At 42.2% G+C, this 15,522-nt stretch overlaps 1 protein-coding gene across 1 annotated transcript in view; it reads right to left on the bottom strand.

Annotated features, from left to right (window-relative positions):
* Positions 1 to 15,522, bottom strand: part of rxraa (retinoid X receptor, alpha a) — a 92,443-nt gene that overhangs the window by 54,379 nt on the left and 22,542 nt on the right. Inside the window, exon 2 of the mRNA XM_070850073.1 lies at positions 10,856 to 10,969. Within this exon, the coding sequence (XP_070706174.1) occupies positions 10,856 to 10,969 (114 nt within the window). The remainder of the gene's footprint in view (positions 1 to 10,855; positions 10,970 to 15,522) is intronic.

Here is a 15,522-nt window from a genome sequence, read left to right as displayed (position 1 = left end):
TGTCAAATTCTGTTTTTGGATGTCTGATAGCCAATGGGAGAATGTTTCAGATCTGGCAGCCATACTATTGATGTACGTCACTTTATTCTCGCGGGGACCGAAGCATGCCACAGGTAGATTGAGAAGGAAGAGATCAAACCAGGAGATGATAACTCTCCTTGTTTTGTCTGATCACCAGTCTAAATTCCAAAGATATTCCATTTCCAATGACATTAAACAGAGAAACGCGGCAAATCCTAACATTTAATAAACAGGCATTGGCATTTCTGCTTGAAAAGTAAATCAGAGAGTTATTTAATTTTCAAAATAATAGCCAATTAACTTTCTGTCAATGAACTAATTAATCAACCAAGCATTTTCATCTCTACTGTACATCACTCAGTGGTAATTCTGTGTGACCACAGACCATTGGGAAGCAAAATCAACCCAATTTGAAAGGCACCACCCTGCTGCATTATGGGAGTTGTTGGATTTAATGTTTTCTGAATGTGACTGTTGGAAGAGACTGTAAGTCAGGGTATCTTGACTTCTGTTCCTTTGATTTAGAGTCAAACGAAATTTGCGTTTACACAGATGAATGAGGGATAAAGACTTAGACTTTACTTTATTGATCCCCCATAGGGGGAAATTCACAAGATCCTGTCTTGAACATAGCAGTCATACCCACAGGTTGTGTAAAGTTTTATGAAAATCTGTATCTCTGTTTTGAATTCTGCTGACATACAAACACACAGCTTGCCAGGCACTAGGGTTACACATTAGCTAACATGCGGAGAGATAAAAGATCAATCAGATATTTTCCCAGCCATTAAAGCAGGCCAAAGTCAACTTTGCATGTCTCTTCTTCAGACAGTATCAACATTTTCAGCGATAACTCACGCAGTCAGATAACAAAGAGCTGTAAAGTTGTGTTATAAATACTGTTTTAGCACACTGCTCAGAGAATAGGGTACTTTTGAGGTTATGATCATTATGTAACCTGAAGTGTGGCTGTGCTCCGGCATTCATTTTTGCACTCCCACATGCTAAATGTGTTGGGTCTACAAATAATGATTACTCAGACAAGTAGTGAGAGGTAAAATCAACAAATGCTAAATTATCACATAACATCGAGGTACAATCAGTGCTAATAGACATGTTTGTTTTTCCATAAGCTCTAAATGGTCTTTTAACCCCTATGATCTTTGGCAGGCAGGTGGAAGGCTGGCAAACACAGCCATCACTTGTTGTGTTAAGCGTAATGATGTCAACAGACACCGTCCTCTCCGTATGCTTGTCAGTTCGCCTTAATCACGACTCTCTCTAAGTGGTCTGTGCGCCTGTACGGACATCAACAACACGTATATTTCAGTGTCTCTTTGTGTTGAAAGTACACATGTGTATTCGACATTAGATCCTGTCTGTATGCTTGTCACGTTTCAATGTGCGCACCCTGCCTCTGCCACAAAATGTAAATAATGGAACTGGCGGCGCGTTGGTGTCGGGTGAGACATTGCCATCGCATAACTAGCCCTGCTATTGTGTAATTATCAGGCTCATACACACGTGCCCCGCCTATGTATCACAATACATGGAACAGATGGCAGGGAGGGTGTTAAATAAACACAAATACATGCTCATAATCAGCTTGGGTTACACGCAGCTGCTGCTGCTGCTCACTTTGCCTTTGACATAGATGTTCTATACAATCACACCGTGATGAACCTGTTCACATAGGAGGGTGGAAAACAAATCACAGCGGAGGAGCAACAGCACAAGTCACTTTCAGGAAGGCTGGACAACGCAGTGGCTCAGCTCTTCCTAATCACTCAGCTGGGTGGTACAAAATCTAAAATGATATCAAGCACAGCTGGCAGGATAGAGATGAGGATCACACCTTTTAAAGCCTTCCATGACATGCATATATGCATACAAAACACACAGCCACCTACACAAACACAGACGAATGCAAAGGCATTAGTTTCGTGGCGGGTTTTTCTTTCTGGCATTAAGTGATTGTCCTGATGCTTATGTCGCCACGGGAGAGGAGGTCTTTAGTTGACGAGCATTAACAGGGACTAAATGTTCCAGGGCCTGTGGATGGTTTCATAATATTTAGTGTAAAACTGTCACGTAAATGACTAACTCCTTCCTGGGCGAGCCTCCCGCTGCCTCGCGGGAGAAGCCAACAAGGCAGGTAAGAGTGTGAGCACATCCATAACATGTATAAAATGACTGTCGCTGTTTCACAGAGCTCACAGTGAGCCTTCAAATTGCTTTGCTTGCTTTATCTTGTTTTGACCATCAGTACAAGTACTTAGAATGAGACAAGCAGCAAATCCTTCGGTACGTTTGCCTCATAAATGATGTAAACAATCATCAAACTCTTTTATCAGAATCGGTGATTTCCTACCAATCATTTCAGCAACGCTCTACATAAACACCTGCCCACACATGGTTAAGTTAAGTACTAGTTTTTGTCCTCTCATTTCAAAACATGCTGCCCCCCCCTTGTCCTCTCAAAGGTTTGTGAACCGGGAAATCTTATCAGTATGATTCATAAAGGTCTGGCTAACTGAACCACACAGCCAAAACCGTCTGATAAATAACAACCAGAGATATGTCAATGCTGAGCCATCGGGTTTGACTTTGACTTTACCCCCTCCTTGTTTGCAGTCTCTCGCGGTCTTCACGGCCCTCTCTGGATATTACTCTTTCTCCATCCTCATTTCAAAGTCATGCCAGCAACTGCTGCACGACCACGTTTGTCAATTAGCTCAATGTCAGTGATTGTAAGCGACTTGTGGACATGATGCCCCTGTGGTGTTTGGTGCACTCTTTTACACAGACTCTACTCTATCACACAGTCCCATTGACTGAGCCGCCTGGGCGGACACTAAAGGTCAACTTTCTGCAACAGTTCCCCCACTAACACCCTAGGTCTTCCTGCGCCCAGAGCCCATGGAGAGTGGGTAAGAGTGTGGCTGAGTTAAGAGGACAATTCCAGTTTCTTACAACGCCTGTTGTATTTTCACAGATTTTGCCAATATTTCTGTACATTCTTGTACTTTGTACTTACCAAGGTTAGCCAAACTTAATGGGAAAATTATTACTCCTACAAACTACAAACTGTGCATCATTAACATCTGTCACAGTTAACAAGTTACAGTACTATGTGGCTTGGGTAATCTGGCTAACCTGCTGTCTTATTTAGAACTTGTATGACTTTATTACTGTGTTTTGTTGCTGTGGTATGAGCTCAGCAATTACTCTGGTGAGTTCAATGTTGTCATAACCGCTAGAAATTCTTACCAAAACAATGACAAAAAGACCCGAGTGCCAATCAAATGATTCACGACACTACAGTCCTCACTTAAACTTTGAGACTTCCTGCTTCTCAATTGTTGTCCTGTTTGTTTGGTAAAACAGGGGCTAAGGCTTTAGTGTCACCACTGCAGCCACAGTCGACTTCTCTAGGGCCACCAGCTTCTCAGACCAACACCAAGTCCCAACAAGATATTTCCATTAGCCGCTGCATTACCATTACTCGCCCCTCTCTTTCTCCATGCACCTCAAGAAACAACTCTCTGAGGAGAGCGCATGTGGGAGTTGCAAACACTTCTCCCCCACTTCAACCTCTCACATCCCAGCATGTACTGGCCTGCATTAGCACACTCGGGTGGGCCTGTTGCTGTGCAGCAGAGACATGTGACATTGGGAGGTCAGGGCTCTGCCACCCTGCCTCCCCCCACCATAATCATACACACATCTTCTACAGACCTCTCCGACCCTTCGCCCTCTACCCTACAACCCTCGATTCCTGGTTTGCCCTTTACGGGAGCACAAGGGCGGAGCCTGTGCAAACAGGGCGGCAGGTGCTATGTTTCTGACCTTCCACTTCATGAGATCGGCTTCGGTGACATTCGGATCAAGCGCTCGGTTGCGCTACTTCGCCCTCCCCCCATCACCAGTCTGGCTATAATGCCAAGCGTGTCGAATCACTTTAGCGTCAAAATACCGACAGCGTCCCCCCGCACTCCGCCCCCCATTTGCTCTCTCCTCTGCTAACTCCTCAACCCTCTCTCTCCATCCCCCAACATCCCTGACTGCCTCTCTCTCTCTCTCCCCTGCCTCTCCTCCTCCGGGGGGGCGGCAGGACGCACACAGTCTGATGATCTGTAGCTCCTGTTGCCCTTCAAACTTCCATCGACGAGGACGGAGGCAACTGACCATAGTGAGAAGAGGAACAGCCACAACCGCCGCTGACAACATCGAGCTCCCAGTCCACTCTAAAAGGACACCTGAGCTCCCTTACCACCTATTTAACACACAGGCCAATGAACAAACAAGAAGAGGACTGAGAAGGACATGCAGAAACTGCTGTAACATTATGGTGAGTCTCATTATGGTTTAGAGGGAGATGACATAATAAAAGAAAATAAGAAAGTTGCTAAAGCCAAGATAAATGTTCCTGCATTCTTGTGTTGTCGGATGTTGCAAGCAAAGCACAACAACCAGGAAATGCATGGTTTCAAGGGAAAATAAGACTTGATAAATAAATCACAGAAATTGGCCTCTTCCTTTGGTCTGGCCTTGTCCAAAATATCTGGCCGTGCTGCTGTTAGCTGATCCAGATGTTCAACAAAAACTTGTTGGTGAGAAGAGGAAAAACAAAAGGAGGCACCATAACTGATGGCATTTCTTAAAATCACATCTTACTTTGCACTCTAGTTCTTCATCGTGTTCATCTATCACGTCACATATGGCAGTTTTTTTGTTTTTACTGAGTAAATAATTGTTTCCCTCCATTTTATTGCCATGATTTACCCCTGCCTGCGGTGTACTTTTCTGTACACAAATAACACATTTCCCACTGTTTGTTTGCACAGTGGAGCACAATGTGTCATGAGCCAAGTAGAACTGTTGTTCTGCAAATGTGACACTCATGCACTTCATTCTAATCCCAGTCCTCCAATGTTTATCGGTGGTTGGAGGAGGCCGGTGACCCTCAACACAGCCATGGAACTCAGGATCACGGATAAGCAGAGAGAGAACCAGGACCGAGATATCAGGGTAACGACGTACATGCTCATTTGTATTCATGTCGTCCATTCATTTACCCATATATTTCAGCAGTATACCCAGTGTGCTTCACTGTGATTTACATACTGTTCTGTGTTAGGCAACATGGGGCCTGAAGAATGAGAACTTGCTTATTCATGTTTAATTGATGTTAATAAAAAATGCAGGGTTTCTTTCTTTTTTTTTTCTTCTTCTTTCCAGTTGCAAAGCCTCACACACTGTACTGTAACCTCACTAAACAGGTCAGGATCAACTCCAAGGAGAGCTGGAATCTGTGGCAGAAAAAAGATTTCACCACATCTGTGTAAACTGCCTCTGACAGAATAAATTATCAACGAGCTAAATATACAGAGGGATGCAAAAGAAAAATGTATTTAAAACACAAGCGACTGTTTTCTGCTAGAAACAATACAAAGAGCTCTCTCTGATTTTAACAGGAGAAGGAACAATGGATAAATTTGTATTCCACTCAAATATTCATTAGGCATTAAATTATGCTGTACTCCTGATAATTTAAATTTAAATGTTGTTTCATTTGCACTACCATGATTCATGTTTAAACTCATAATGATAGCCTTTGAGAATTTGAGCTCACTTAAAAATTCAAATTCAACTCTCAACCCTCAACTCTACAACCCCCGATTACACTGTGGAAATGACAATGACTGCATGATAGCAGGGATACGGCCACTTCCTGTCTGTCCCCCGTGTCCCTGGCTGCCTGCTCGCCACTGAGTTTGAGCTGTAACAATGAGATAGCATTTCACTCTGATGGTGCTGCTGGGGGATTATAGGCTCAGAGAGTTATCAAAGGCTTAGTCGCTCTGATTTCTAGTGACCCGCCGTGGATGGCTGCCGTCACTCTGTGCCAGCACGGAGGCCTCATACGCAGATGTATCCTAGCTGCTGCCACCATGGCAGCTGGCCACCAGGGGCCATGTCACTTGGGGGAATCCCATTGGCAGACATGATGGACAGGTATTATGGATATTCAGAGAATCCCCATTAGATAAAAGGGCTAGCATAATGGCTCTTAGAAAGCAGTACAAAGAGACACAAAAAGAACGTAATGGGAAAGTAGTACAGCAATGGTGAGATAGTTCAGTCAGTCTTTCAAAGTTCTTAAAAGTTGATCAATACTTTTATTTTGGTGAATCAAGTGACTGTGTTTAAACTGAAAAGTGTCGCTCTTGGTGATTAACGAACTCTGTAAGTTGTAAGATTCTCTGTCTAAGATTCTCTAACTTGTTCCAGGTCTGCTGGATGTGTGAACAAGCAAATGTTTGTTACAGTCGCACATCAACTTTACGATGTATTAATTTGTCAGATGTGTTTACAACGTCTTGCTCTACTCAGAGGTGGCCAAAAAAATCAATTAATGTAAGCTTGATTTTTCTTCACATGTCACAGACTTCAAATCATCTTCAAGAGCAGCATGAGCAGTCTGTATATCTTGGGAACCAAAGCCAATATATCTCGCAGTATCTGTTAACTTTAATACAAATGAAAACGGCCAATTAACTGAACAGTTTGGCAGTTCTTATCCGAGTTATGACAAACCCCAGTCCTCTGGCCTCAAGTAAACCCCCTACCATTAGAAGAATTAGAGATTAGCTGGTTGCTGTTTAGGATTAGTCTGGATAGTTGGAGTTTGTGTATCAAAAATAACCTGTAGTGTGTACTCTGAATGAATGGGGGCCAGGGCCCATAATCGGCAGCTTGGCGTCCTCCAGCCTCTCTGGCTCCTGACCTAACAGGAAGCAGCCTGGGACAGCACTGGCTCCGGCCAGCCAATTAAGAGTGAGGGGAGCATGGAGCACATTGAGGCTAACGAGCTCCCTCTCCGTGACCCTCCTCACCTCTGCAGGACCCCGCAATGAGAAATATGAGGAGCCGAAAGCCACTTTCACTGCCCGCCCCCCCACCCCCACCTATCTCACACACACACACTCACCCCACTCTCTCTTTTTAGCCTCTTTTGTCTACCCCAACCTCTAGTCTCAAACCCTGCTGTGTGACCACAAGGTCTACAAACACATGCTGCCTCTCTCCAGAGGCCCACCACATGGCTTTTTACTGCCGCACTGATGCTAAAAAGCACCACGCAGAAAAACAATGAGCTTGCACACACACATGGAGCTGTGTCACTTGCATTTCCCTGTAGTCTACTCTGGCCCCGTTCTATGTTCAGGAGCAATGGAGCCTCTTTCCAAGTATACTGAAAGGTTCCAAATTAATTGGCAGGATTTGTGAGGCAGTGAGATAATTCTGAGGCACTGAAATGAAGTGGGACTGCCGTGAACACTAATGTGGCTTGGCTTTGGGCATAATTGCTTGTTATCTGAACAAAATGCAATCAATAAAGAGCGATGAATGAAAAGCTAACAGTAACACCTGGTGGGTTAGTCTCAGCAGGTAGTGAGAACCTGAGGGCGGGACAACCAGATCATGTTGGTGCGTTTCCGGCACACCACTCAGCCACATCCAAAGCTAATGAAATAAAAAAGTGGGGGAGCCAGTAATAATCATCTACATCCAACACCCCCACCCCCTTTACTCTCCAGGCAGAATTGGTCCTGTCATTTGGACCCACCAAACACAGACCATATGTGGGTTCAGCCCTGGCAATCAGACTGCATTGTGGAGCAGGCAGCTGAGTTCATCAGGAAAAAATTAGCCCGCCGCTCTGCAGGCTTCGCTCCTATTGGCCAGTCACGCGGCCCGCTCCGTTTGAGGGCACCCCAGACATTCCTGTGGATAATCTTTTCCATTCCTCTGCTCAGCTCGGTGAGGACAGACCAAATCACAGCACAAGGCCTGCATTGTGAGGGCCTTTTCAAAAAGCCCTGTTTTCAATGCTGTCTCTCTTTTATGCTTTCCCTCTCTCTCACCTCATACACCACAATTCCAAAGAAAAAAAAAAAAAAACCTTTTTCCCATCATGACTTCTTTTTCACATAAAAAAAAAAAAAAATACACTAAATGATTGCTTTTTTGAAATGATCCTGAAGAAAAGCAAGGTCCTGAACACTATGGTTCTCACAGTCCCTTTCCAGTAAGAGTTTGTTTTTGAAAAGCCCAAACAATGTAAAACCGCTGAAACCGGAGCCTGGCCACATCAGTGTGGAGCCTGGAGTTCAACAGATCGCTGCTGAATACGGCTCCCCGGGCGAGGCTCGCAAGTCTTCCCAGAAACCTCCTGCTTGGTCACCGCTACATGCCTCGCACCTCCCACAGCAGCTTGTCATTGTGGCCGTAGTCGGGCGGCTGGAACGTCGAGATTGGAGGACAATCAGAAGATCTGGGTATACTGTTGGATTTATAGTAACACATTCCATAATTAGACCCATGGTTATTACAGGGTCTATAAACTTTAGACTCCAGAGCGGCTGTCCAACATCTGCTGCTATGACTTAACAGTTACTTCATTTTCTCTAGAAGTACACTCTGCTCTTGGCTGCTTAGGGAGCCTTCACCACACCACTGAATTGGTTTAACATCTCCTGTAGTGAACAACAGCAAAAGTTAAGACAGCAAAATCCATCTTTTTCTCATACTTTTTACTCCTCCGCTCCTCTCCATTTACGCCTGAATCTGAGGTAGACAAAATAATCTAATGTGCCGCGTATCCTTGTGCCCTACGTGTCTTAAAATAGCCACAACACGAAGAAGGAAAACCTCTGACATAGTTCAGCAAGACTACACTTCTAATCCAGATGCTCCTAATTGTTCAGGAAACATGTCCACCCTTACTGCAGGCTGTGACAGTAAAAAATGTAGCAATCAATCAAGATAGCTCTGCAACATACACAAAGATGGGGGTGAGGTTGGTGGAAAAAGTGTGCTCCACACCGATCGTGCTGAAACTTGTCCATGAAAAAGTATTTGCCTGTGAAAGAGAGGGCAGTGGGTTCTCAGTTTGCCTCCACTGAGACACTAAAGAAATCCTTGAGTTTCCAAAGAGCAAAATAAGATATCTGGGTTTACACTCTCTTTTTGCTTAAGAGGACAAAAATACAGTAAGACAAAACAATTTCTTGAAAAATGTTACACAAGCTTAGCCCCCGTCTCTCTGATGTCAGACCACTGGGGCAGATGGGAATTGTGTCCTTGCTGCATGGTCAGTGTCCTGTGAACTTTCACTTTCTAGCTACAAAATAGTTCACATAACAACCAGGAAATGTTAACCAAAACTGCTTTCACTGTCTGGGTCTCAAACATGATACAACAGTACACTGTCCTGTCACGTTTCCATTCTTTTCTGTTGCTCCTCCGAGGTTATTCAGGATGACCTTGTTTCTGACAGTTGAGGGCAAAACTTTCACTACAATAAAAACCTAATAAAAGACAAGGAAATGTGACCAGTAATGGACTTGATTGGAGTAATCATACTTTCTTTTTTTAAAGATAGTCTATTGGCAAATATAATGGGATGATTTCACTTACGGAAAGACCTCAAGGCAGTTTTGATACAGCTGAGAAATGAAGAAACAACAGATTTTCTCTCTGCTTATCAAATTCAGATTGCACTTCACTGTAGATCAAAGAGATGTTGTCATTTTTGCTGATATCTAGAATATATGCCTATAATATGGTAATTTGGTTGTGTTTGCACTCTTAAAAGGGAACAGCACACATTTGCTGAACAAAACAAGTGTTTTGCCTAACTTATCCTGGTTGGGGAAACTGAAATTTCATTTCACTGATATTCAACAGGACATTTAATTATATTTACCTGAACATTTTCAAATCCACTAAACCGTTTCACCAAACAAAGTCCACTAAATGTAGCTAAGAGCATTTCAAGTACAGTACAAATGAATTCAATTCATCAAACCACAAAGAGGTCTGATTTATTTGTAGTGCTGCCCAAAACAGATCAAAGAGACTAAAGAAAAAATGTCAAAAAGGAAAGAACTTGTTTTCCACAAGCAAATGTTTACATTCACCAAAAATAATTGGCCAAAAATGGGCTTAGAAGATAGTCTGTATATACAGTATATACCTGCATCTGTGTACACACACATACAGATGGATGACAAATTAAAGGAAAAATCAACATGAAGTGTCTTGAGTCAGGCAACCACAAGCCTCTAGAACAGCTTCAGTGCTCCTTGCCAAGTGTCTGTGCAACTCTATTGCAGGGCTGAACACCATTCCTCCACAAGATGTACCCTCATTTATATATACAACCTTTATTAAATCAGGTAATCTTGTTGAGATCAAGTAAACATAGCCAAACATTACAAAATGACATATAGCATCAGAGGCAATCAGACATCACCAAACAGATTTGAAGATGAAAGTTTAAATTTTACAAATTGATCTAATGTAGATGGGGATGCAGAGCATTATCTTACGCGTTGGTCCAAAATCTTCGATAGGTGCTCAGATTTTCAGCGCAACTCTATCCTGTTACCTTGACTATCACTGTGGCCATATCTGCCTCCGACTGTACGTTATATGTGCAATACTTAAACCAGTTAAAACTAATTAACATGCAAACTAAAATTAGATCTTAAGAAAAACCTTTCTGTGTGTTTAGAGATGATTTTTTAAAAAAATATTGTTATTTTTGTTAAACACAGAACACGCAAATATGGTAAAACAAAACTATCTCAATTGAACCTAATAAAACGGTAACCATAAACCTTCATCTTGGCCTGTGAAAAATATCAGTATCCACCCTTTAAATAACACCAATACATTTCTTACCTGTGCTTTCACCCACATTTGACCTAACAACTGACAAGAACCCAAGTAACAACAGGTTTGTTTAAACAGTCAGTGTTACCTGAGGAAAGGCGACGCTGATGGAGGGGACACATGCCACTGAAACAGGAACAAGCCTCGCCTGAGCGACCTCGCTGCATGGGAGGAGCCAGCGAGCACTGGGGCTTCAGGAACCCTGTAATGAAAGAGGTGAAGAAAAATGAGAGACAGAAAGAGAAGATAAAATGGCAAAAAAAAAATGGCTTCTAGTAGCTGATATATGAAAGTCTTCTGAGCATACAACACCAAAGGATTACTTCAGCTGGAAAGGCAAATGCCAAAATTGAGAATGTGCCTTTAGGGCTTCTTTGTTAGGGGCTCATGGGGTGAAGAGTGAAGAAACTAAAATATATGTATTCCTGCCAGCACCGTGCCACCATCCGACCTAGCCGACCTCTCACATTTACAGCTGACTGGCCCTCACCTTTACCTCCTCACCAGTGGTACCACAACATCTCACTGTTCATGTCACTCTGGTTGTACCCTAGGTGAGGGCTCCAGAAAACAGACAAAGCCTGCAGAATACTGGGTAAGACTGGCCTAGAGGAACGCCAAAAGCAGTCGGGCATGGGACAGAGGTTAGCAGCCCTGTGTGGGCAAAATGCCAGATAAGGCAGAGGTGCCTCGAGGGGCTGGTTGAGGCGGTCTTACTGTCTGTCTCTGGGGTCAAAGAGGTCATTTTCAATAGGGAAGTCATTATCTGGCACAATAAAGCAACTGAGCAGGCTGCATGCCCTCTGGACCAGCATTCACCCATCACTGACATTACCCAGCAAAGAGGTAGAGCAACAAAACCTACAGTAAAACATTTTGGTGAAACATTTCCTCATCTACAGCACTCTAATATTTGAAATTGGAGGAAAATGTAAAAAGAAATAAGGAAATGCAAGAGAAAGTTGGAGCCAAATGCACCAGAAATCAAGCACTAACTTGAAAATGTACAAAGCACTAACATTGTAGCTCTAACCATAACACTAATGACTTTTTTGGTTCCTAAATATCTAAAATTTGTAGATTTAAAGTGGCATATGACTGGCATTTAATTTCATGATTGACACTGTAGCCTCTAGCCAAAGCCCGATAACTTTACTTATCTCACTCAAAGGAGGATTCGCTCTTTATCGACTGGGTAGTTCATGCAGATCACATTGGTATGGGCAGATCACTGCAAATCCAAACTTTATTTATTTCTCATGAGGACCTTTAGATTTCCGGCAAATACCAAGATCACCCCCCCTCCCCTCTCATTGTGTTCTGAGCCCATAAAGCCCCTTTATTGCCACCATGAAAAACATGTCACTCCGGATGAGCTCAGAGAATGACATTTAAAACAGGCAAAGGGATATTGAATTAGTTCCTCTTGATAAGCTGTGAGCCTGGGATGCTGATATGTTCTGCTTATAAGTGTGTGCAAGTCTGAGTGTGCGCCATGTGCATGTGCAGTTATGTGGATGTATGAGGAAGGGGGGGCTTTCATGCCCGATGCATTCTTCAAAGCTTTGATTAGTATTACGGGTGAAGCAGGGACTGACAAGACAAAGCAAGTCTGGACCAGCAAGAACAAACACAGTCAGACCGAGATGAACCCGAACATCACGCATTAAATAAAACAGACGACCAGAGCATTTTGGCGGTCTCATTAAACTCAAAGTCAACATGTTTCTCCTTATAAGCTTTATCTCAATGTTTGCTGAGCACAATAATGCTATTGTTATCAGATGTTTGACTCATGGGTATCATTAATAAGAAAGGCATGTCGGAAGGGCATGAGTAAAATGTAATGAATAATAAAATTTATGTTGGTGACTCCACATGACAACAGCTTAAGAAATTAGTTTGCCTGTGTGTGTGTGTGTGTGTGTGCTGTACAAAAAGTTGTACATTTGTTGTCAATCTTGCAGGATTAGTTCACCCCAAAATGAAATCAAACATGTTTTTCCTCTTAGCTTGGGTGCAATCTATCAAATGAGATTTTCACATCATTTGCCAAAATCTGGAGATATCTATCATCACTGCAATGCAAGACCTTAATGGTTTTGTTGAACATGGTGATGATGAAATCATTTAATATTATGTCAATGATATACAACCAATGCTGGAATGTAGTGCAGTGCCCACATTTCACATTATACTACAAGAAGTACTACAAAATAATGACAAAGATAAAACATATGTAATTGTAAATTATAAAAGAAAAACTAATAAAATACTTTAGCCATTTCATCTTTATCATCACAATGTTTTGTTATCCTCAAAGAAGGATTTGTGTAGTTTCACTGTAAACTATTTTCTACCAAGCACTCCTCCTAACCAAGAATCTCAATGCAGAAGGATTTTTCCAGTACTTGTGGATGAGGTGCATGATCTCTTGTGTAAGGAAAAAAAAAAAATCTTGGAGGAATCTTGTAAAATTTTGATTAAAATAAGTCCTGCTCCATCTGCTACAGTTCAGCATATTCCTGGTTGTACAAATGGGTTGAAGGGCAAACAATGGCACATGGTATAGAGCTCTGAGCATTGTCACTGAACATTAAGGCATTAACATGTGAGCCAAGGCTCCCAGTCAAGTTGGACTTTTCCAAAATCTAGAGTAAACTAAGGAGACAGCAGCTCCCCCACAAAAAGAGGCCAACACTGCAAGCCATCCTCTGGACTAAGGTTCCCACGGGACAGAGTAGTGCTAAAGTATGGTGTTCAAACACTTGGAATTTCTAGAAGATTGAACAAATCAGTTTGACCTTGAACATGATCTCAGTTTCTCTGAAAAAGAATTACTAATTTCAAAAATAAATACACAGATGTACGAATTACATCAAACTTTGGTCATTTTCAGATAAATTAAATTCAAAATGATGAATCCTTCACTTGACAGTTGTAAAAACATTTAAAATACTAAAGGACTGGAGGGGCATGTTCATGTCTTTTTCCTGTTGGCATCATAAATCATTTTCAGTGAAGGGTTTACTTTTCCAGCCTTGAAGTAAATGATGAAAGTGCGGCGGTAGCTCGGACATGTATGTGCAGGTTCAGGAGCTGCTGTCATGAGTGTTAAGGTTGGTGCATGTCTTGTCATTAAATCTTCTCCATCTTGGCCCATATACTCCAGTAGGACCTTGATTGCAGTAATGTTTGATCTTGCTTTTCACTTCTAAGCAGCAAGGATCTAATTGGCTTTAATAACTGTATCATCCAATCTTCGGGAGAACAAGCTCAAATGAAAGCAGCCAATCAGCATTTTCCTTACTGGTGATCATGGGGGATCAGAGCAGTGTAAACACGCTGGGGGTTTCCTCATTAAAGATAGGCTGCTAATGAAATCGCATGCAGCATTTACAACCTTGTGCTAATGAAGGCAAGCCTTTGAGATGTTTCACTAATGAAAGAAGGGTTTTTATTGATTTAAGGCTAATAAAAGAAAAGTTTAATGACAAGGTTCTAATGAAACAAAGGTGTGTAAATCTTCCATTATAACTAAACTTATGGATAAGAGCAGAAGTATTTTCATTAACAGACAACGCTCATTTATCACAGATACATCAGTGAAAGTGCTTCCAGACTTTACAGGATCCAACAAAACTCAAGTCTTTTGAATGAAATACATTCAAGCATTTATGAGAGTTTAAGGGATTGCAGCCGAGTTCTCTTCAAGCGTAACAATTGTTCATGTCTCGTGTTGCCAGGGTGATCAAGCCCAAGGTCAGAGTTCATTGGGCCCTTAATGCATCTCCCAGGTGCAATAAAAAAAAAAGCCTTTCCCATGTGGTACTCCAGGGGATAAGGTCCTGGTAGAGCGTGCAGAAGGACAGACCAGCAGAGGAGTCATCAATCGCCACAGTTACCATCATGAATGTCATTCACCTTCAGAGGTTTTCTACAGCATGGCTCAAAGCTCCACATGAGGAAGAGAAAACCTGTGCAAGAGAGGCCAAGTTCTACGCTGTCCCCCATCCTCTGTCCTCTACGCAGGCCTTGATTTTCGAGTGTGCTTATCAAGCGTTTACCCGCATGTCCTTCAGATATCTATTTTATTGGATTTACTGTTTCATCAACATGCTATTTTGTAGGAAGAAGACTTCACTGTGAATGAGCGCTGAATAATGTAATGACTGTTAAGCATTAATAAATTAACTATAAGAATACAGTACTCACTTTCACATGCTGAGACATAAACACTGTGTAAGTGTTTTATTCAATTTAGAAAACTGATTAAAAACTAAATCCTTTTCCCTTACTTTCCTGTTACTTTTGCTGCTTTTGTGTTTCATATCACTGGATTAAATATTTTGGTGTTTTTGACTACTGGTCAGACATTTTTCTCATTTTTTAGCATTCTAAAGACTACATGAATAAAAATCATTCAGAGATTAGTCAACAATGAAAATAATTCTGAGGTACAGGCCTAGTCACCACTAGGTCAAGGCTTTTTGCAAGTGTGTATAACACATTCTGTGCTTGTGTTTCATGCTGTATCAATGAAAGGTATCAAGTGCAACAACTTAATGATCCATTTGCAATTCGCTAAGGAGAGCTAACCCCGTGCAACACAGTCTCATTACACCAACAGTTACCACTGTGACAAAGCCTATGTGTTGAAACAACTTTACATTTAGCTTCAGCTCTCTGTGAGCAGCTAAAAGGCACCACAGCACCCATCAGCTGACAATCAAACACTTCTCATCTGAGTGCTGC

This window comes from Pempheris klunzingeri, chromosome 19, assembly GCF_042242105.1.
Source record: "Pempheris klunzingeri isolate RE-2024b chromosome 19, fPemKlu1.hap1, whole genome shotgun sequence".
NCBI classification, from domain to species: Eukaryota; Metazoa; Chordata; class Actinopteri; order Acropomatiformes; family Pempheridae; genus Pempheris; species Pempheris klunzingeri.
The sequence above is the reverse complement of the archived record's forward strand: the minus strand, read 5'-3'. Positions and strand labels throughout refer to the sequence as shown.